Raw genomic sequence first — 23,709 nt, 5'->3', positions numbered from 1 at the left:
GGAAAGGGGCTGGAGAGAGTCGAGCCAGCTTCTTCCTCTTCCATTGTGCTGCTCTTACATCGCACCTATTGGAAAAGCATGTTTGCAGTGCACCCAGCTGTATTCGTTTCCAATTCAAACACCAACAGCAGTAAGACCCTCCCAGATCACGGGCAAGTGGCCCCAACCTTTTACATGCCAGCTCATCTTTCAATAAAGAGGTTAAATAAATGCTAGACACAGGGACAGGTGAATTACCAGGTGAAGGGAGGGAGCTGGAGGGATGGAGAAAGCAAAGCATCTGGCCCTGACTTTTCCCCCAAGGCCTTGGAGGCGCATTGGGGATTTTCCATTTCATTAACTTTACAAGGGGTAATTCCCAGCATGCAGCATCAACCTCATGAGCTCTCTCTCTCACCCTTTCACAATCAACAGCCTGCACAACTGCACCACTAGACAGGAAAGCCATGCTATATTAGTATCTAACTAAGGTAATAGGCAGCCGATAGAGTTGCCTTCAGTGGAAAATACAGCCGATATGCAGAAACAAGCAGTATTTTTTGGGTTTAAAGTGAGAAAAAAAATGGATGCCAAAACCCACAGAAGATGTGAATTTGAAATCCCTTCTTGGTTCTCCCTTGCAAAGGAACATTATGTGGATTGCTTCTGCTCCCCAGGAGAAGCAGCCAACCGTTCGTCCCCGCTGCCTGCTCTGGAGAGCAGTGGTGCTCCTTGGCATAGAAATTCTGATGCTTTAGGAGGGGTAGGGATCAAAGGGCTGTCCCACAGGCACAGAAATCAACTCAAGTACATTGTGTTCATTAGAAACATGCACACACGCAAGCGGTTGTTTATTAGTCCATAGACTTACCATACCAAATTAAAAAAAAAAAACAAAACCAAACATCCCCCAAATTGGGGTAGGTTCCCAGTTTTGCCTGCTCCCAAATTAACAGTGCTGAGTACTAAATGCGTCTTGTGCATTCTGGTGGGAGTGCGGGGCAGGAGCTGAACATGAGATTCAAGCCTCTCGCCTGTAAAGGGGCTGAGTACATTCAACCACAAGGAGCCCTCAGCTGCCTCCGAGATGCAGCCAAGGTCAGAGCAGCTGCAGCAATTTCAGTGTGTGCAACAGGGAGGCTGGCTCAGCAGACGCCAAGTACTGGCAGCACAGCCAGTCCTCCAGTTCAATGCTCCGCTCCATGTCCACAGCCCTCTCAGCAAACTTCATCATGAGCAGTGCACGCTTCATGTCCACCCAGTTCTGCAGCACCTGGCGCAGGGCTTCCTCCTGGCTGAGGGGCTGCTCGGTGAGGTCTTTCCGGGGACCCCAAAGCAGACACTGCAGCATCCGCTTGGCCTCGGTGATTCGCACACGCTTGATGGGATCTGCTTCCAGCAGCAGGTGAGCCAGCTGCTGGAGCCCCCGGGAGTAGATGGACAGGGTGGGCAGAGCAGGGAGGTCCTCAGGGCTGTACTCCTGTCCCCTGAGGTGCACCTTCTCCTCGAAGGGGTTGGGCTGGTGCAGCAGCTCATAGATGAGAATACCAGTCTGAAACTCGTCAAACTTCTTGTACTGAGAAGCCGACACAATCTCTGGGGCCAGTCGGGCTTGACTCTTCTTCAGTTTGGAGTCTCCAGTTCCTGGCTTCTGTTTGGCCTTCAAAAAATTGCTAATGATGAGGCGGGGTAAGTGTTTGTCATCTTTGGCTTTCACACAGCTCATGGGGGGCTTGCAGGGGACAAGCAGGAGGTTCTCCAGACACAGGTCACGATGGATGATACCATGCTCTTTGAGATGCTCCAGGCCATTGCAGAGCTGGAGGAGCAAGAAGCAAACACGGCGCTCATACAGCTCAGGCTTGGCTTGGTGCAACATCACTGAGTCCCTCACAAAGTCAGCAGTGGTCTGGCTTGGCACCTCCCGGGTAATGACCACCACGCAGTCATGCTCGCTGGCAGTGCGGGAGGGATGGAAGCCATCCCCAGGCATGCTTTTCCCCACGTCTGGGGCCAGCAGCATGCTGGAGGGGACAGAGGCCACAAAATGCCCACAGTCCTGCTGGATGTTGAAGTGGACTGGCACTGCAGGGCTGCAGTATGAAGCAGCCACCTTGGACTCCTGGGTTTTACAAATCTGTGAGGAGAGACCAAAGGAAAAGTCTCATCAGTCAGTGACAGAGACAGGGCAGAGACAAGTTGTTTGGAGGTAGGTTCCTAAGCTGAGATTTGCAGATGCTAAGGGAGACATCAGTAGAAGCAGGGTGCACATTGGTCTCTTTAGTACTTTAAAGTATCTCCTGGTTTGAGGATCATTTTCTCACTGCAACAACCCAACCTTAGCAACCAGATGCCCGGGTTGCATCTCTGGGCACGCTTCCTTTGCCAGGCAAGGCCCAGTATTTGCAGGAGGGGAGGAAGAAGATAGCCCTCCCACGAGTAACTTCCAGAGATTTTGTTTCATTGCCAACAGAAGTGACACAGCTTTTACATCATGGATGTCATCGAGATTCCCCCCTGCAACCCAGGGGACATTTTGCAGAGGGAAAAGTAGAGACAGTGGCAGAAGATGTGCTGCCGCCATCTCTGGAGATGGTTAACACTTGCCTGAATGAGGCCCCTTGCGACATGACATGCTGTGAGGGTGGCCCTGTCTGGAGCAAGGGGTGGACAGAGACTGCCAGCACTTTGTTCTCACCTAGCCCTTGTCTGGTCCTAAGCCCTGGAGCCACTTTCACATCCTCCCCAACCACTTGGCTTCGTTGTTTCAGCAACTACTCTCAAATCCCTGACCAATGGCTAATGTACTCATCAGCACAGGGAAAAAATACCAGAGAGAAAGTAGGAGCTGACAACAGGCTTACAAATCAGTGAGAGGGCAGCAAACTTGAGGGGGAAAAGTATTTTATAATCTGGATTCTCTTAAACCCACATGACTTTTATTTCATTTTGTTCTGTATTTTAGCTTTATGACTGCATTAAAGACTAAACAAACTCAAAGCCAGGTTTATTATAGGAGTATCCATTAGCTTATGGGGCCTTCTGGCATTTCTATTATACAATTTTTTTTCTTTTATTTAGTGATGTATTTATATCTCACCCACAGGAATCAGCAACAGGCTGAAACTCAGCATAAAAGGTTTCAAACCCTGAAGCATGCCACTGCCAGTCACAGCATGCGTGCAAAATCAGACAAGAAATCAATTTTGCCTCCGAGTTAAAATAAATGCAAGAAGAGAGAGGAGTTGGAGAAGTGGGCTGCTTTTGTATTCCTCTAGCAAGGGTCTGAATCTAGGCATTTGCAGGTAATTCACTCAGATGAGATCATACTGTGGAGATGGGGCATTTTACATTCTTATTGTCCTTTCTGTTCTAAACAAAAATACTCTGCTATGGACGCATGATTATTTTGTGGGAAGACAAGCTTTGGAGAACTAGGCAGACTGCAGATTAACACAGCGGGCTGCAGGAAGACACAGAAGGTCCCCAAAGGTGGCAAAGACCTTCCAGCCCTCTACTGAACAAGCCTGCTTGTTCCTCCCCACATAGCAAAGATGTGTAAGGCTTAGAAAAAGGGGAGAAACTCCTGAAAGAGAGGAGTCTCTGGAAGAATAACTGCAACCAAAGATGGGGAGATCTTTCGTGGCCAGCCATTCCTCGTGACTTTGGCTGCACCAGAGGCATCCTCCATGCAGCAAGCTCCAAGTAGGAGCCTGGACCTGACTTAGTCATGCATCCTTAAGCGGAGAAAGAAGCCGAGGCATGGAGCATATCTTGGCTTAATTCCTCTAAAGCTATTTCATGTAACCCTGGCTCATTCTAACTGTTTTATCCATAACCGTGTCTGCCTGTGCACAGCCCAAACTCTGGCTCCTGCTGCTTAGCAGGCTACTTGGCTCAAGTCATATTGTGTGCTCATTTAGAGCTCTCCAAGTCTAAATGTAACTACAACTCCATAATCTCTTTCATGTCAGAAAATCTGTACCAGAAGCCAGGAGGCAGAGCTAGGAGTCAGACAGTTGTAAAGCTTCATGATTCTCTATTTTGGCTACCAAAAGGGAGATGGCACGCAGGAACACTGCAGGAGGTATACGTGTGCACATGTGTAAACATGTACATGACTTGACTTTACGCCGGCGCAGAGTATGGCCCTATCAGAGTGTTTTTGGCTTTGTTAAGGTGCTCTGCAGCACACTAAGGGCACAAAGTAAGACCACATCACATGCAGGGACACAAAGGCAGTCCCGTTAACAGATTGAAATGTCTGTTTGTGCCTGGACAAGAATTCACACACCTCAGCCATAGTGGTGAGCCTCTGAACCCCACCTAACATGGCGGGCAAGAGCAAAGGTGTGCGCATGTCACTGGGAACCACAGATTAAAAAGCAGCACAGCAGGTCACCATGAAGTTCTTGGGTTTCCTGAGGAAAGTTAAGACTTGTTTAGGTATAAAAGGCAAGAGAAGCTGCTGCTCTGAGTGCTGGACTAGGGGTATTGATAGAAGATCCCATCTAACTCCATTCTGGCTATTTACAGCCCCCCTGTTGGGTTGGCTGTACTTCCTTTAGAATATCAACTGGCTTTAAAGCTGCCACGTAACTAAGCATCCCCTTGGGGTTCATAATGGTGGAAACTATTCAGCAAAGATTTTTTTTTTTTCTTGCTTAATGCATCTCTGACAGTGTTCTTTTGGGAATTACTTTAGATTTTGAAAACAAGCTGAAGAATAAGCAGCAATGAGATGCCCTAGGGTTAAGTCAGAATAGAAATCAAAGGCTCTGTATTCAAGTAGTAACATGGGCGAAGAATCCCAAATCCATGGGATGTGCATGAAATGTGTTGGATAAGCTTACTTACCCAGGTTTCAAAGAGCTGAACTATAGCACCTCAAGTTTCCATTTCAAACATGGATTCCATAGAATTACAGGAAAAAATTCCAGACCTGACCTTAACGCTATGTATAGGTCAGCCTCACATTGTTTAATAGAGACCTGCAATATCTTAACAATGCCTGTGGTTTCAATACGATATAAGCACTCACATGGTTTCTGGGTCAGACCTTACACTTAAAAGGCAAGCAGAGGCAAAAACGCTGTCTTTTGAACAGCCTTTCATCAGCTTGTGTCATCAGAGGCAAATGCCTTTAAGTTTACAACACAGTATTTGCACAAATACTTTTTAGAGATAAACTGGTTGGGTTGCAGACCCTACTAGTCTGCAGCAATAAGCATCTGACTGGCATTTGTTACAACAGAAACTACTTCTCTAAATTAACCTTTACAAGGGGCAGGGGAAAAATGGCAATTTTGGAAGGGTTTTTGCTTGCCAAACTTCACCAGTGAGAAAGACAAGCAGAGAAAACAGGCCATTGTGTGCTGATGGTGCTTCTGAAAGGTGTACCATTAACTCTGCTTCCCACTCTCTCATTCAAACCCATACACCAGAAAGGGGAAGAAAGAGGCTCAAAGGTTCAATCCCAGCTCAGCTACAGAACCCCACACAGCCTTGGACCTTGCAGCTCTTTGCCTCTTCCTCTCAACTGGAAGATGGAGATAAGGTTCAGGTTGCCCAAAGAGGCGGTAGATGCTCCATTCCTGGAAACATTCAAGGCCAGGCTGGATGGGGATCTGAGCAACCTGATCTGGTTGAAGATGTCCTTGCTTATTGCAGAGGGGTTGGACTAGATGAGCTTTGAAGGTCCCTTCCAAGCCAAACAATTCTATGTTTCTATGAGAAGCCTGGGTACCTCCTGGGCATGGGCTTACCTTCACAGCATAGGTGGTAGAAGGGTCCTTGGAGCAGGTGGCACAGTAATATATTGCATCCCCCGAATCGCAGCAGGGCTTGTTGCACGCCAGCTTGAAGAGTGACCAGTTGTTCTCGCTGAAGTGCAGCTCATTCTTCTGTTCCCGCATGAAGCAGTCCTCACATTTGGCAACCAGGCGGCGCAAGGACTCAGCATAGAGGGCCCCCAGCTTGGTGTATACCCCCTCCTTGCTGTCAATATTGCTCAGGAGGTTGTGGAGCTGGAGGCTGGAGCCTGATGACACCTGGCTGGACACACTGAGCTGTGAGTTTGAAAGGGACTGGAGGTTTCTGCTAGGAACACAAGCCCTTGTGCTCTTACCAGCGGCTGAGCCCCAGTAGCTGTTTCCTTTGGAGCCTTTCTCCAGGGACTCGGAGGAGGAGAAAGCTCCGGGGTGGCCCCCCAGGCTGGCTGAGTGGCTGAAGGGAGGCTCCTCTTGGCGGCAAACATTGCTTTCTGAGTGGCTGACATTCAGCCTGGGGCTGGCAGCACCTGAAGATGCCTGTCCCCCAAAAAAGCCATCTGGGGAGGACACAGTTCTGCTGACTGTCTTCTTCTGGGGCAGAGGGGGCGGGCAGCTGGGGGCAGAGGCGGGACCATCCTCTCCAGAGGCAGGAAGGAAAGGGACAGGGGGAAACATTTGGCTCTCAGCTGGAGGAGGCGAGTGATTCGGCTCAGACGAGTGCCCTGGGAGACAGCAACACACAAGGAGATGCCATGAGTGGTCCTTGCAGCCTGAGAGCGCAGGTCCTTCTCCATGTGGTAAAATACTGGCACAGGTTGCCCAGAAAGGTGGTAGATGCCCCCTCCATAGAAACATTCAAGGCCAGGCTGGATGGGGCTCTGAGTAACTTGATCTAGTTGGAGGTGTCCCTGCTTGTTGCAGGAGGATTGGACTAGACGACCTTTAAAGGTCACTTCCAACCCAAACTATTCTATGATTCTATGTCCGTGCCACCCCGATAGGCCACCTCCCCAGGGAACAGAGCAGCAAGCCAGGTTACATCAAAACCAATCACACAGTCCTCATCTCTGCAAACCTTCACGGAAGTGATTAGGGATTTAATCCAGTTTAATGCAGCAGGTTTGCAAAGCAGGCTGCAACCCGACTTCTAGAGAAATGCTCCCCACAAAACCACTCCCCTACAAACTGCATACACAGTAGTAAAAAGCTAGTAGCGGGTAAATATTTAAGCTGTGGTGTCATGCACTAAGAGGTAAGAACGAAGCACTCAGGGATATGAGGACAATCTCTTAAACAAAGCCCGTTTCCCCTGGGAACTGCCACCCAGTGCTTCAGCAGCATGGCGTGATAAGGAATGACTCACACTACATAGCCCCAGTTCAAGTGTGACCAGAGTAGCCCAAGAGGTGTACTGAACTTATCTCTCTGCCTCACATTGGGTAAGGATCATGGGGCAAGGCCTGGGATTTTGGCAATTTCCATCCTCCTGAAAAAAATCTGGCCTCCCCAGAAGCCACTGCCTGTCCCCCACCTTATTGACAGAGCTCTTTGCTCAGAGGATTTGGATAGCTGGCTAATTTCAGGCAGCTGTAGCAGCTGTTTTCCTACCCAGGCCAGACTGCAGACAGGTAATCCAGTTGCATGTCATGGAAGAAGGGGAAGAAGGGGAAAAAAAAAAAAAGATTTGACATTGAAATAAAGAGCAATAATTTCAGGTTATGGAGACAGAATGAATGTGGAGTGGAGAGGTCTGCAGGGAAAATTAAAAGAAGAGACAATTATTTCAGAGAATATTCTACATCACTTGAAGGACAGGCTGGATGCCTGATAAACTCGAGCTCTGCTAACACCTAGCGTACAAGTGTAGGCTTTGAAAGGTGCATGGTGGGGTTTCTGCTCCATGCAAGTCCAACAGACAGCGGGATCTATTGCTTTCTTTGAACACAGCTTCCAAAGCTTTAGAGTGGTAGCATGTCACCCCTCCTTCTCACAAGGCTGCCGGTGAGAAGGTTCAGCTGCCAGAAGGCACTTCCTCACAGTGGCTTTCTGCTTGCCCTGCAGGAATGCCCTGGGGCAGTTTGATATCACCCTGCAGCAGGCGCTTTTCTCAGTCACAAGTCACAGCCCAAGTGACTCACCAGCTCTCATGTACCACCTCCAAGTGCAGGGGCTAGGATCCCCGAGCTCCCAGCCTGTCCTGGCGTGTCTGTGCAGTGTCACATGTAGCTCACAGCCATACCAGCTGTGCCAGAGCAGCAATCCCTGTTAGCTGCTCACCGCCTGAGACCACATGAGGTGGGGCAGGTCCCCTAGTTCTCAGCTACCAGAGTGGATACTGACACAGTCTGTCCCTATCTCTCCCCACCAGCGTTTGGTAGCATGACATCAATTTTCGTTAGTCACCTCCCCTGCCAAGGCTGCCTGTATGCTCCTGTTGTAATACACCCCACCCCAAGCAACAGTGTTGAGACACCCCAGGAATGAGCAGCACTGATTTTGGCTCCTACTGAAGATGAACTTTCCATTCAAGGCAGTTTTGCCACCCCATCTCTGATAACATCCTCAGAAACAGCTCTGTAGGAAATGTTGTGAATCGGCACGTTTCTTTTTGCCCTAGTTCTGGGGTGCTGAGCTATCTGACTCCTGTTGGACCCTTGCCCCAGGTGTCTACTCACATTGGACACCCAGTCACTGAGCAATTGACTGCTCTCCAGTTTCAGCTGCTCTCCAGCTGCATAGTTAACTAACCATGGAAACCATGGCTCAACAAGAGATGACCCAAGCTTTAGCAAAAACCCAGACATCTGCATCATAACCTGCCTGGTCCACAGGAAAGATCCCGTCTGTTAAAACACTGTCAAAAGCCACAGGCAGGGATGGTTCAGTGCGGCACCTCTCGCTGCTCCTGTCCAAGGGGCTTTGACAGAGGATACAGCCAAGAGAAATTCTTCGGCATGCAGCCCAAATGCAACTTAACAGAGGCACCTCTGCCAGGACACGCAGCTGAATCCCCATTTCAAGAGGCAAGATTTACTTGACAGACAGAGTCTTACAGAACAAACGTCAGCACTGGAAGCTTTGGCAACCAGTCTGCACGCCTAGCCCACATGTGCCAAACTGCTCTTACCTTTTACGTGCTGCTGGGCTCTGCCCCAAGCACAAGTTAACAAATGAAACCCTTTCACAACTTGCTTAACGGTTCTCTGCACCTTCAGTGTAGAGCCCTTCTGCATGTCAAGGGCTTAAAAGCTTCCTCTCCTTCATATTTTAACATGTGACAGCATAGCCAATTAATGTGAGCTCACCCCACTGTGATTGACTGCATAGCTTCTTGCTTGCATCAGCAAGAGAAACTACATTTGGGTTATTCATCTAAAAACTCAGCTTTCCTGAGATGGGCTGAAACAGTTGCTACTGTTAGCAGAGGCAATCCTCTTGTCCCATGTCATTTCGACAGCAAATTGCTTCTGTGCCCAGCAAGTAAAGTTCCAAGATCTGTGAGGTTTTTTTCCCCCTCTACAATTTCCTGGCATGGTGTCACTCTCAGACTCCAAGTTAGTGGTGGAAAAATGGAGTTTCCAGAGCTCTGGCTCTTAATTTTATTGCTGAACGTTGTTGCTCTTGGAAAGACAGAACTTCCACTACATGAAGGCTGCTTTTGCAAAGGAAATACTTTCTGAGCTGTTGAACACGTTAGCGCATGTCTAAGTTACGCACTGATGAGAGAAGTGACTTCATAGTAAGTATTTTTTAAGCTCAGTTAAACGAGTGCAGGCAGATTTTTTTCCTCTTCAAGAAATAACTGGGAACACAATGAGAGGGAGAGAACACCTCTAGCAGAAGAGCCTTTCTGGTAATCCTCAAATCTGTGGAGGACTTTCTGTGGCAGGGCTACTTGTGACCTCTTGCAATGCATGAGGCACAAGCAGGGTAAGTACAATTGCTTTATGATGGAGGTTTTATCCAGACAAGAGGAGAGCCACTGGATTAATGATTTTGGCATTTGCCAAATTAAAGAGGAAAAAGCCCATGATGTTGGCCTGATTCTGTGATATTCTTCTTAAGTGCATCAAGAAGCAGAATGATAGGAAAAGTAGAAAGACGAAGGGTTGCTGGGGGAACTAGGTGATGGGATTCTCATGATCCCTGCTCTGAACATGCGTTCCCAGCAATGGGACTCAGGATAGAGGTAACTCCTTTCTCAGGAGTTAGGTCCAACACTACCTCTACTACCTCAGGTCCAGCACTACCTCTCCCACACCTGACGGTCACTTACGGCCATCACTGCCAGTCTGCGTGTCCGAGTCGAGGCTGTCACTGGAACCAGCTGTGAAGCTGACGTGGACGGTCCTGAAAGGTGGGCTAAGGCTCTCGGCAGAGCTGTTGCTGACCCTCTCCAGCTCAGCGTTATTCGGGTTCATCTTCAGAGCGTGCCTAGAGAGAGAGAAAGAGTCAAGAGACAGATGGCAAAAGATACCCTGTGTGCACTTGTGCATGGAGACTCAAGCCGAGAGCAGCCTTAGCTTGATCCCTGCACACCCAGACACTGTGCAGCCCTTTATCATGCCACCACTGGGAAGTGGGGACCCACCACTGTTTGCCTTCAGTGAAGTTCTCAAGGGAAGGGAGTGGCATCACTCCTCCCATTTTACAGAAGGGCAGGTTGAGGCTGGGTGTCAGAACCCAGTTCCTTCATGGTGGAGGCATAAGTGGGAGATGAGTCTGTCCCTAGCAGCTGTTGTCTCCTCAGTGCACCACTAACAACTGGCATCTTCTGCCTCTGCAGAAAACAAGTGTCTCCCGAACTCAGGGACTACCATGCAACTTTTAATGTAAGACCTACAGTTCTCCATGCAGCTTCCATCTAAATAAATAAATTAATAAAACCATAAACTGGGCTTACAACCTGTCAGGTCACAGTTTAAGTGATCAGTTGTAGGCAAGCAGGACTTTTTACTAAGATAAGTAATTTCCCCTGCATTTTCTTCATTTTTTGCTCCTTGGAAAACAGCAGAAACTGTTGAAATCAGGCAACACATCAGAGCGCAAACACTCCTAGGTTTGGTACCATTCAGACCCTCTATTGACCAGCAAATGAAGGTTATTTGTAAATATTTTTTAAGTAAAACTGCCAATCTGCTGACAAAATTCAACGTGTTGTTGATTAGGAATGTGAAAACGTTAGTGGCAGACTTGTAAAAAAGAAAAAGGACTTCCACCAGCTATCTTGCCGGAAGGTATCCAGTGCTTTCTAATCAGATGGCTGAATGGCTGCTGAGAAAGACAAACAAAAGACGTGCACGACCGTTTTCTCGTGGCACCCTGTTCATGCACACAGGATCCCTCCTCTTCCAAAACCCTCAAGCACAGCAGAAGCCATGAGCAATTTTTATTTGAAGACTGAGAAATGTTTAGCTCCCCATCCAGACAAATCACTTACTCTTGTGTTCTTGTGTCCACACCACCACATGGAGAGCAGAGTGTATGAGAAGCCCGGAAGAAACTTCTGCCAGACTTCCTCATTTGCCTCAGCAGCCTTGGTCTAAAAATACTCAGGGGCTGATGAAAATACAGCTCTAAAAACCACCTCAGGTATAGCTCAGCAGAGACACTGGTCTTGCACCAGTGATGAATTCACCACGGCAGCCCTCTTGGAGACGATTGACAAAACTTCACCACACAAGTCACAGTTAAAAAATAGAGTGTGAGAGACACATTGAGGCTTTTAGCTCCATTATGATTAAGGCTGTCGAAAGTAACCAACTGGACTGAATTACTTTTTCTTTTTTTTTTTCTTTTTTTTTTTTTTTTATGATAAAGGTATATCTTTATCCTACAACTTTTTCAGACACTTAACGTTTAGTAGTTTGAGGGACAAAGAGGCACGGATGCACACCCATGCCAGTGTGCTGCCTGACCTGGCAAGAATCAAGGAAGCGTTTGAATCCATAAGAAAAGATTTTGCAAGAGAGCTGGCTCAATTTACACAGATGAGAGGTTTTCTAACACATTCCTCCCCTGCCTCCCCCACCCCCAAGAAAAGTCGGTGCATTTCAGCTTCCTTCCCATCGCTTAAATACAAATCCGCAGAGCTGCCTTACCATTCCCGCACTCAGAGAGAGATGGGACTTTGCTCGGCGAGGTCCAAGGTCCACCCCACGCAGACACACCTATTCCTCCAAGCAACCTGGGTGTAACGCCGAGTCTGCCAGAACGCAGCCGGCTGCCGTGGCTGCCGAGCTCAGCGGCACAGTGAAGTCAGATGTACAGAGAGCCCCATTTCCTCTCTCCCCGTACTGCCGTGACTTATGTAAAATGCAGTTCCTGAATAGGCACACCGAAATAGAAATTGTTTGCTGCTTAAACGACATCCTGCTCTTGTTTCAGATGTTACAGCCGGGCCAGCTAATACTGCCTGGAAATACCTCCGCTTTACATCACCCTCTCTGCTTTACATCTCTCTCTTTCCTATGAGCTGCTTGAAGCCCAGGCTGCAGCCTGCACAGATTAAAATAGCACCCACTATACCAAAGAATTACTGAAAACGTTTGCTAGGGCCAAACTCCCCCATTTCAGTAAAATTCCACCCCAAGAGCTGAACGACTCAATTGCTGCAACAGCCTGTGGGAATCCTGATTTACAGCTGACCTGAACTCCCTCAGGTTTGCTGGTGTTCCTTCCACCATGCATGACTGCAAGGACACAGGTCACTGTTCTCCATCTCCCCCTTGTCACCAAAGGATATTGGAAATAAAGAGCATCAACCCATTTTAAACCTGAAGAAATCACTGGAATTCCCCCCCCACTGGCTGGCTAACATCTGCAGGCTTCAGTCCCCTTCAGAGAGATGTAGTAGTGGTTAATTCTCCCCAATTTCAAAAATCTGTGCTCAGCACCTTAAACGTAAATGACAACTTCAAGAGCAGCACCAGAGGCTCCCCATGTGCCAGTGCCTAAAGAACAGGTCACGAAAGTCAGTCTCCCAATCTAATAACCTAAAAAGACGGGATTTACAGCTCTGCAAATTATTTGGGCAACTTTAAATACACTGCAATCACTCAACACTCTCTGTGCAACACACTGAGATATTCAAGCTACCCTTCCTGTTGACTATTCCCCCGCTTTCCCACCCTAAACAATTTCATCCAGCTGGCTCTCTGCACAATTCCCACAATCCTGCCTAGAACAAGTCAAAGTTGAAAACAGTAGTCTTGTGTTAAAACAAACAAACAAACAAGCACACACACAATAAAACAAACAAAGAAACAACAACCCTAGTTTGGAGTTCCATAACATTGCAAATGCCCCACATTGCATCTCCAGCCAGGGCATTCTTTGTCTTGCCATTGATTCATATTTGAATGGTAGACTTGTTTTTAATTTCACAGTTCTTAACAGTTCGGTGTCCCACCTGACACTGCTGTGGGACTCCAGCATCACTGGCTGAGCACTTTGCACTGCTCAGAGAGAGTGGAGACGAGCACCAAAGCATCGCTTCCCTCACCGCAGCGGACACATGTGCCTTGGGATATCACCCCTAGGATCCCTTGGACTCCAGGCATGCCTTTGGCTTGAATTCCCTGCCTGAGATTTGGCACGTGCATCTGGCTACATTCCAAAAGTGTAAGGGGCAGGGAGGCTGAGAGGGGGGGAAGGCCACTCAGATGCAAGAGCTGCGAGGCTCACACTTGCCCCTTTCCAGTGGTCATCATGCGTGCAGCCTGTTGTCAGTAGCAGAGGCCCCATCACAAGGAGCACCCGCTCTGCAGCCCCATCACAGGGGTTTCCCAGCCTTGCTGTGCCAGCAGGAGGGGTTGGCTTCCTCTCAGCACAGGTGACAGGGCTTGGACAGATAATGGAGATGATGAGCTTTATAAATCATGCAACTGGGGAAGGAAGCAGAGAATACACACAAACCACATGCCAGGATAAGGCTGTTGATAACAGCAACAGGACACCCCCTCTAAAAATAAAATACTGAAACTAGCGTATGGCAGAGAGAAGAGCCAGACTACATTACAGCATCAAACACAACACATGGCTGGTCATAATTATTTCACAAGAGGAAGTACCGTTGTACCATATGCTTGTCTATCATGAAACATGAATAATTATATCTTCCTCCTCCCTCCACTGCTGTTTCTTCCAACATCTTCCCCTGGGTGCACAGGGTGGTTAAAAACCAGCATACAGGGCTTACAGCACTTGGGGCTTGGTTTTGTACTTATCCCTCTGCTACCAGCTGGCAAAGGTGGGGAAAGCAAAATTGAGGTGAGGGAAAGAGAGGATTTTTAAATGCTTCTAGCTCTGTCCAGAGGAACTCACCTCTCCTCCCTGTACAGAAACGTTTCATGTAGCACATGTTAAGCTGAAGCAAGGGTTTGGAATCAGGAGATGCAAGGGGAAATTCAGATGGGGTGCAGAATTAAGATGGTAAATGGGTCAAAAATTAAATGCTCCCATGTGGTGAAGAGGACAACAAATCTCATTTCAATTTCCAACTCTGCGCTTTTTTAAGTGGTAAGATAGGAAACAGAAAAGCAAATGGCTTTCATTTTAAAAGAAACAATCTCTCCTAAAAGATTGGCTGATAAAACAAAACCTTTTAAAAATGATCCACTGGCAAAAGCAGCATGAGAAATTTCTGATTAGTTTCAAACAAAAACACAGCGGGAATCCAAAAAGTGCATTACCTCCCTATCCTGGAGTGCAATTCTCTCTCCTGTTTGATTCACACCCTCCCTTATTTGCTTTATTTACTTATTTAATTATCAATTATGGATTTAAATGGATTTCATCTAGAGTTTTTTTGAGGGGGAGTTATTTATTATTATTTAACTTATTTTTTTAAATAATAATAAATCTGGCTTGTCCTAGACTAAACACAGCAAGTCCCTGCTATCATCCAGTCATGGAGAAAAGGATCAAAATTTGGGACCCACATTTGTAATTGCCACAGTGGCTCCATATAGCCAGTCTGCTTTTGTCAGCAAGGTACACCCTGACACCAAGGTCCAAAGAGAAATGAGTGCCTCAGAAATGGTAAGAAAAGGGGAATATTCTGTTCTAGTTGCAGCACTGCTCCATCTCAGAGCAGTTCTGGGCAAGAAACACAGAGCAGTCCCACCAGCCAGCACCACCTGCCCAGCGAGGAGCAAACCTGGCTCCTTTCCTGGTGATCAAATTCCCAACATCGTCATTTTTTTTGTAACACTTGTTTTCTGTTCCCTCTGGCATCAGGCAGCAGCAGCAGCACCATAACATGCTATGTGGCACATCTCAAGCTCACTGGGTTTGGCTGTTTCCAGAGATGGCAGGTGTCAAGATATGCCATGCTAAACACCTTTGTTACCCACGCGAGCGCATTCAGCAAATCTCAGAAGCTATCTGTGGTGCTGCCTTTTGAAGGTGTCATTAATTATCACAAAACCAGCTCAAGATGCAAAACAGCATCACTGCTTCCTTTCTTTAGGAGGCACATGGAATAAATTAACTGTCAAGGTTTTGCAGGCTAGGAAGAACCATTAGGATCTTTTAGCCTGACCCTCTGCATAAGAGACACATAAATTTCAGCAAAGATTCAACCCTCCTGTCAGGAAATTGAAGGCCACGCAGGAGCATTTCACACCAAAGAACCTTTAAGTCATCATTGCACATACAAATGCAGGGGAACCCTGGTGAGCCCTTTCCACAGCCAACTACCTTCCTGACTTCTAGAAGAATACCAGCCACCATCTTCCCTTTCCAACCTCTTTCCTCTTGTAATTCAACTCGTTTTCCATTTTGTTTCAGACTGAGCATATCTTAAATATCTATAATCTTTCATAGAAGAAGGAAAATAAGATTGTATGATGAAACAGTCACAAGATGCCCAGCATAGCTTTATATAGGCACTAATTCATTATTTTCCTCTTCTTGTGCCAGCTTTCAAAACTCACTAAAATTGCTCCTTCCACCATCATAAGAGACAGCTTACTGCAAACCAGAGTTTCTTCAGTGCATAGCAGGAATTTACCCCCTAAAAACCTGATTTCTTTTAATTGTTAGAATCAAGGTGAACAAAATGTACAGACTCTTTTCTTTCTCTGCTTTGAAACTAGTTCGAACGCACATGCAAGTTTCCTTTAAAATAAGAAATTAAGTTTAATTATGAAGGTCAAACAGGCAGGATTCATTTTCCAACATGAAATCAAGTATCTTGCTACAGCTTAAGATCTAGAAGGAAAAAAAGATGGTTACACACCTTTCCTGAAGCTGAAATAAACCCTGATTTGCTAAGCCCCAGCCCCCAGATCTATGCTGGTTTCACCTCCATCCATCCATCAAAGGAGCCTTTGCAGCTACGCTCCCAGAGAACATCTTGGGCTGATGAGGTCTGTCTCTGTGGGGGACTACGTAGGCGTAACAGAAGTATTGGTGGTGGTTGTTCCATTACAGACAAACACACGCCAACAGACTGCCCAGGCCTAGAAGAGTGTAGAAGTGTCTCAGAGTCATCTTTGTGTGCAAGACCTCCTACCTTCTTCAGGCATTTGGCTGCAATTCAGGAAGATCAGAGGAGATGTTCCTCCAGCACCAGGTAAGAGTCATGTCGTGACCCAAAGCTGCAAGCAATGACTGCCCAGAGTAACACAATCCCGCTATGGTGGTTTTAACCAGTTGTGCACGTAGTCATCCCTCCTACCGCCATGCGAGGTAACAACACCCTGGTTCCTGCATCGACACGCTCAGAGAAGTCATGCTTGAGACAAAAACGAGAGCACCCTCAAAGCAAACAAACAAAGCAACCAGCTGAGTTTGCATGGCTTGCAAAACCTGCCATCTGATCAAATGGCTTCTCGGGCAGGCTGCGCAGGGGTTTGGTAGCCAGAGGGTGGGCCACGCTCTTTGAGTTAAGGTGCCCCAAGGCTTAGCTGGAGGCATTGAGGCTTTTAGGAGATAAATACATGTAGCACAACACATGGCCTACAGTCACAGGGGTAAAAGCAATGCCAGCACCTGCCTTAGTCAACCACTTGGTAGAGTTTATGGCTCTGCCAGAGCTCCCAGTCACAGACGCTACTTGTTCCCTGACCTCAGTTTCCCTGCCCTCTTTCACTCAGGCTTCTCTACCACACAGATGCTTTCAGGGTGACTCAGAAGCAACTGGTACAGCGGGCACATCCTGCTCACACCAAGAGCATGAAACAGACCCTTCAAGGAGCAGAATATGCTCCACACCCCTGAGTGTAACTCCACATGCAGGGCAAGAGCAGGGCATGCTCCTGCCTTGGAGCACAGCTGATCCAAGTCATCCAGCCAAGAAGACACCCTGACACATCAAGGAGCCCCCCACCTTGACTCCCAGCCCTCACAAAGACACAAAGGAGACTCCAAGCCCTGCCAGGAAAGCCCAAGACAGACAAAGGGCTCTGCATGGCTGCTCCTTCATAAGCAGAAAGAGATCCTAGCACTTCAAGTGGAAAATACTGCTGGGATATATATTGCTGAGTTTGAGTGCCACCACCCTTCTGGCCTCTCCTCTGTGACCTCTCCTCTGCAGGGGAAAGGAATGAGGTTCTGGAGGACTTTCAGCAGGCAGCTTGGTGTTTCTTAAATGATCATTGCTCAACAGTATCATTTGCCAAATATTGGCAAATACAATCCAAAACCACGGGCTAACAGGAGACACCAAGTAGCAGCAGCCATGAAAGAAAGGTCATGGGGTCAAAGCTAAAGTACATCTTAGCATTCTTTTTGATTTTAAAGGCAATAAAACTCATCTGTGTGCTCACTTGCTTGTGGACCTTTTCTTTCCACGGACAGCAGCAATCATGTAGCATCATAGCAGGGAGCTCAGCATTAAGAACTAGAGCCTCCCTTCCCTCTCAAAACAAACTTTTTTCACCTCTTGATCAATTTAAAACACTTGTTCCTGGGGCTAGCCAGCCCTAAAAACACTGAAAATTCAATGTGAGAACAAAAAAAGGATGGTCTAACTCAACCACAGTCTCAGCCTGAAGGTCGCTGATACCTACACAGAAACTCAACTATGGAGCCCAAGAGCAAGTTCTCCTCTGAACACCCATCCCTTCTTCTTTCAACTTTTAAATCAAGGAGCTGGAGTCACATCTGTTGTGCAATGCACAGTTCCAGGTAACAAAACTGGTGCACACAATAAAGTGAATACAGGACACTCACAGAATGTGAAAATATCCAACCCCACTATGATCAGAGAACCTAATCCATTAGCTGCATGGCAAGGAAATAAATTTTTCTTCCTCCATTTTATAATTTTTTCCCCCCTTTTTTTTTTTTTGGATACACACAGCTGCAGATACTGAATGCACACAAAGCATCAAAGTATCTGAAGCCTGTTTTCTTAATTGTTAATTGCTTAAGCAGAGCTACTTCCTTCCCAAATGGACAGCTCTCCCTCATTCATATTTGTTTTGTAGGGCCTGCTGTCACCCTGCCTGCAGACTTGACTTCAGGAGAGCGGGAAGGCTACCTGAAGCCAGACAGCTCCCGCACATCCTGAGTGCACATTAGGCAAGCTCCAGTTACCTCTTTGCAGGTGAGGAGTCCTCCCTGGGAAATTGCAGCTTCACAAGTTAACCTCAAAACCAAAAAGACATTGGAGCCGAACTCAAAATGAGGATTTCAGAGGCCCTCGCTATTAGCACCAAGTGCAGTTGCTCAAATCCACCTACGAGAGGAGCTCATGAGCCCACATTTTCTCTTCTATTCAACATGAAGGAACTGTGCTGAGACAGAATGAAGCTGACATGGGAAACACCAGCCACCTCAGGCACAGACCTTGTTTTCTACTTTAATACTGGGACCCAAGACAGTACCTTGCATCCCTGAAGGGCTTTTGCAAGTATGCATGGCATTCAAACAAGGACTTGCAAAGATCTGACAGCTTTTCAGTGTAAAAAAAGTAATTACTTTTTCAGCCATGCAATCACCTCCCATGCTCCTGAAAGGCCATTGTTGAAAAGAAAAGGAAGAAAAAAAAAGAACAGGAAGCACCTCCTAGTCAATCAGTCCCTGCAACAAACACCCCAATTGCAAATAGTTAATAAGCCACCATGCACACAGAGGGCTGTACCTGGACTGCTTTTTCGGAGGTGGTGGTGGTGGTGTAAACTCCACGCCATTGCTCTTGTCTTTAGGGTAATCAAACGAGAAAGATGATGATTTGCTGATCCCATTCTGGGTCTCCAGCATCGGGCCATCATCCACAAGGTTGGCACCAGCTCTTCCATTCTCAGCTCCCACTGTCCATGGGTGAATTAAGAGCTCCTGCTGCTCCTCCTCCTCCTCCTCCTCTATCCGACACTGCTTGGTCCACGCTGGAGTGTAGTATTTCTGCCTCCTGTCATAGGACGAGCCTGCCAGGCCTCTGCTGGACTCCTCCACAGAGACCCCGTTGACATGAGCGCACGGAGAAGGGGATGCTCCAAAGGCGCCTGTATCTGTACTGCTCCTTGGCAGCAGCTGAACACCAGCTCCGTCATGGCTATTGTCATCACCAAACCTCCCCACATGGGAGCTCACTGGGGGCACATGGTTCCCTTCACTGCCTGTCTGGCTGGTTTTTGACATCTTTGGGGGAATGGCTGGACTCTCAGTAACTGGGGCCTTGGCAGGAGCTGCCAGATGAAACCGTATGCTGTTTTCACTTCCAGATGCTTGAAAAATCTCTCCAGGCTCAATGGCAGCTGATGAAGTCCCAAAATCAGGGTGGGAGGTGGGGCTGATACATGGCCACTGAACTCCCACCGCCGAGTCAGGGCTGCTGAGGAATATTGTCTTGTGATCATCCTCAGTGTGCGCTGTCATGATAGTTATCTTTGCTGCCACCTGGCTGGTGGAGTCCTGGTATTCCTTCTCACCACCCAAAGTCCAGCTGCCATCCCTCCACACCCCATCAGCTTGATCCTTGCCAGTGCCATGGGCCAACTTCTCTGCTTTTGCCTGTCCACTGACAGCCTTCAGCTGCATCTTCTTCCTCTTGGTGCTCTCAGCATAGATGGGATCACTGCGGGGAGGTGAGGCAAGGCGTGAGTGCTGCGGCTCCACCAGAGCCTGCTGAAGGGTGCTTGAACCCTCAGGCCAGTGGCCTCTGGTGACAGAGGGCTCTCCAGCAAGAGGAGAGTCCTTGTCCTCCCGGGATATAGCAAAGGCAGCCGTCTTGCTGCTGCCTGTGCTCTCAGGAAGGGCAGCAGGCTCAGCACGGAGACTCAGCTTTTTCCTCTCTGAACATGAGGCACAGGGGAGAGGATCACCCTGGTCTTTTGTGATGCAGAAGGCCACATTCACAGTTCTCTGCTCCTCTTCACTAAACTTGACCGCCCTGCCACTTGGCCTGGGAATTTCAGGAGCATCCCGCTGCCTCCATCCGCAGGGAGCGGGGCTCTCCTTCTCACACCGGGCAACCTTCCCCTCTGCACAACGCGGCTCCCGCGCCGCTGAGCACTCTCTGCGGCAGTCCGTGATCAAACAGTACTCACCCCCCTCACTTTCAAAGCCAGAGGAGAGGTGACCACAGTCGCCCTCCGAGGGAAGTGCTGCTCCTTCTCTGGCTTGAGAAGAAGGGTTTCTGCTGGAGTTCATGGTGCTTCTGTCTCCCAAGGGGGATGCATTAGGGCAGGGGCCCCGATGCGGCAGGACAAACTTGTCTTTGGCTCTGTCCTCCTGCTTGCCCACCTCACCTACAAGTACCAGGCTGTGGATGGAGACATTTCTCTCCACTCGACTCTCCAGGCTGCGCAGGCCCACCATGGAGTAGTTTGGAGGACAGCAAGACAAGCAGTCGCTGGGCGGGTTGTGAAGGAAGGGCTTTCTCACACCACCATTGCCAAAATTGTCGAGGCAGATCCGCTGTGCATCTCCTGACTTCAGAAGGAGGTGTTTGCCAGAAACCATCCCCCAGCTGACCTGCATGGGCCAAAGAGACAATTGTTCTGTCAGGATGTGCATATGCAATAAGAAAGATTTTTTTTTTTGAACAAACAAGCAAAATACAACAAAAGAAAAAAGTCCAGCTCCACAGAAAATTCCTCTGGCATTCACGGTCTGTTTTGCTCTGTGCTCACCCCAGCAATAACTACCACAAATCTTTTCTATTTAAATTGCACTTGTCTTATTTCTTGGACCATTTGCAATCCTTGCATTACTAACAATGGCAATGCACTGGAATAAGGCATTCTCCTTTCTCTTTCTGTGGGTTCGCTGCCAGAAACTTGTCCAACCTATCATCCTGTCTGCGAATCACCGTGCAATTAAAGATTCAGAGTGGGAAGGAATATTTGGTCCTCCCTCTGCTTATTTTTGTTTCATTTCACACTACTGCCTGTGACTCCAGAACATAGACATGGACTATCATAGGTTATCCTGGGATAGCAGATTGGCTACACTCAGCAGTAGGTACTGGGGAGCAGGCAGGGAAAGATATTCAAAATCTTCATCTGAAGGAGATCTATCCTGCTTGCCAAGTGAGAGAGGGAGTGGGAGAGGCAGGGTGCCTGTGAAGCAAACCCCAGCCCCAGGGTGGCAGAACCTGCTTCCATAGTGCAAAATTCAGCCTAGGGCCAAATCTGCCTGCATAGATCAAAGCCCACCGATGCTGGCAGCCTGCACTCGTGTGCCCTTTATTCCTGGAGGAGAAGCAAGAGGGGGCAATGAGAGGCTAAGAAGAGAGCTGGGGAGCCTTGACTCTCCTCTGGCTCAAGGGTGGGAGATGGGAGCACACCTAAGCCACAGACAGGGCAACAGCAGCCCAGGCATCACTCCATGTGGCTGGGACAGTGCCAATATCGACTCATTGGGGAGAAGAGTGAACTGCCCATCAACTCAAACCACCAGGACTTGCCAGTTTGCAGGCGGGCAGCAGTGCTACACCCAGAGAGCACTACTGCTCTGGCAGAGGTTGGGAGCCCAAGCAGTTGGGCCAGGAAGGCAGGACACGTGATTCCTCATCTACAAAGACTGTGGATCCAGTTAGCACTGGCTGCAATCAGACAGGATTTCTTTCCAGTATATACCTTCCCAGGAAAATAACTTTAACCTGCATCCTCATTTACAATCCGGAAGTTCCTAAACAAGCAACGTATTTTTAAGCTCCTTTGCACATGCTCTGTGAGTAACATCTCATTCAGCTTCAGCCAAAGATACTTTGAGAAACCAATATACAGCTTAAAAACCTGAGTTAAGACCAGAAGGGAAACCAAAGGGAAGGAAACGGTTTTAACAGATATACCTAGCACTCCCAGGGAGAGATAAGTAACGGGAAGTCATGCTTTGACTGGATTAATCATTACCTGTGACAAATCTGCATTCATATTCACATCCACCCACGCGTCAGAAACATCCGAGTTTATCATAGTTGGCTTAACAGCAATTGTTGGCTTTGAGAAGGGAGAAGTATTTACACCTTCGTCTTCTGACGCAGGGCTCTCAGGCTTGGTCCTAACTCCATTCGGGAGCACGCCACAAGTTCCCACGTCTGGGGGTGTTTGCAGCTGATGGGAACTCTTTGGGTTGAAGCAGTTTTTGCAGGAGCCGGGCTTCCAAACGTGTTCCACAAAGTCACTGCACGCAGACATCTTCAAATCCTCGTGGCTCAGACCCAGAGCCCTCTGTGTCTTCTGCACCGTCCTTCGCTGCTCATTTTGCATTTGGTCCCCAGGGCCACTCTTAAAGATCACTTAGTTATCTGGAAAAGCACAACACTGTCTGATTAGTTTGGTTATGCCCCAAAATGGTAAGATTTTTAATAGGACAGCTGATAATTACACTTACTCTGCCTTCATCACAAGAGGTTATTGTTTACAAGGCTTCTTTCACAGCTTAGCTAAAGCCCACACAGTCACTTAAAAAGCCTCAACTTCTAAGCATAGCTCTGTAATAGAGAAGACATCAAGCAAGCAGCATTCCTATGTGATTTAATTCCCTGTTTAATGAGCATGTATAACCAGCCTCGTGCAAGGTTTAGATCAAGGGTAAAGGAAAGAGGTCTTGGAAATAGCTCTTTGCAGCCCCACAAGCAGAGTCAGGCAGGAAAAATTCCTTCTTCAAAGTGTCATCCTGTCTCTGGAAAATAAAAAGGCCTGGAGATACAAAGACCAGAATCAGCAACTGTGTAACCAAGGGGACCGGCAACAACCTTCCTTCACCCAGAAGCAGCACTGTGATTACTGCCATGGTACACAAAGGATTCTCTCCCAACCAGGGTAACACAGACAGACAATCAGCACAGCTGGGGCTGGCACTGATTTGAGCAAGTGCCTGGCAGAAAGCTCTTATCTGGTTTGCCAGGAGCCACAAATAAGTGTCAGCTCGCTGAAACGATTCAAAACGATTCATTGTCTGCAAGGGGAGAAACGTTTTGCTCTTGAATCACTTAACAGACAAGAATCCCTTCCCATCTTCCTTCCCCAGGAGGAAATGCCCCAGGAACAAGACATTCCTGCATTCCTGTGGCCCCTCTCCCTGCATGGCCAGGTCTGATGGCACTCAGCCAATAGCTACCTGGAGCTAACAACTCTGGAGGTACTTCAGAGGAGGACTCCCACAAAGCTCAGTGGATTAGGGAAGAGAAGATCAGAAAACACAGCTAGATCAGAAATATTACAGACAGCTGCTATGAGTGTCAGGGCACACAAGTGTCCCACATTGCTTCCTCACCTAACCGACTTCAGGTCACCATGTCCCAGCCAGCTGACTCCAATGCAAAGGCAAAGCAAACTGAGGCTCCTTCACCACAGATTTCTGAGTGAAAAGGCACTTTTACACCCCAATCCTGACTGCATGAGAACACAGTTTAGCAGCCTGATACTCCAGTGGTTTCCCCACACAGACATACTGGAACACTACTGTGGCTGTGGACAGCTTTGCACCTGCACGCACCTCTAAACCAGCCTGCACTTCAGTAAAGTCTCTTGCCTCTGGGCTCAGAGATGCCCTGGCCACC

At 48.0% G+C, this 23,709-nt stretch overlaps 1 protein-coding gene across 1 annotated transcript; it reads right to left on the bottom strand.

The window, feature by feature from the left end:
- Positions 1–802: 802 nt before the first annotated feature.
- PRAG1 (PEAK1 related, kinase-activating pseudokinase 1) lies at positions 803–22,414 on the bottom strand (the record flags this gene model as incomplete). Its single annotated transcript, XM_082051340.1, has 5 exons — positions 803–2,116; positions 5,745–6,472; positions 10,027–10,184; positions 18,844–20,675; positions 22,058–22,414. 5 exons carry the CDS (start codon positions 22,412–22,414, stop codon positions 1,079–1,081), a joined length of 4,113 nt encoding a protein of 1,370 aa, XP_081907466.1. The 3' UTR covers positions 803–1,078.
- Between the last annotated feature and the right edge of the window lie 1,295 nt (positions 22,415–23,709).

Source organism: Streptopelia decaocto, assembly GCF_964273445.1.
Source record: "Streptopelia decaocto genome assembly, chromosome: 4".
Taxonomy (NCBI): Eukaryota; Metazoa; Chordata; class Aves; order Columbiformes; family Columbidae; genus Streptopelia; species Streptopelia decaocto.
The sequence above is the reverse complement of the archived record's forward strand: the minus strand, read 5'-3'. Positions and strand labels throughout refer to the sequence as shown.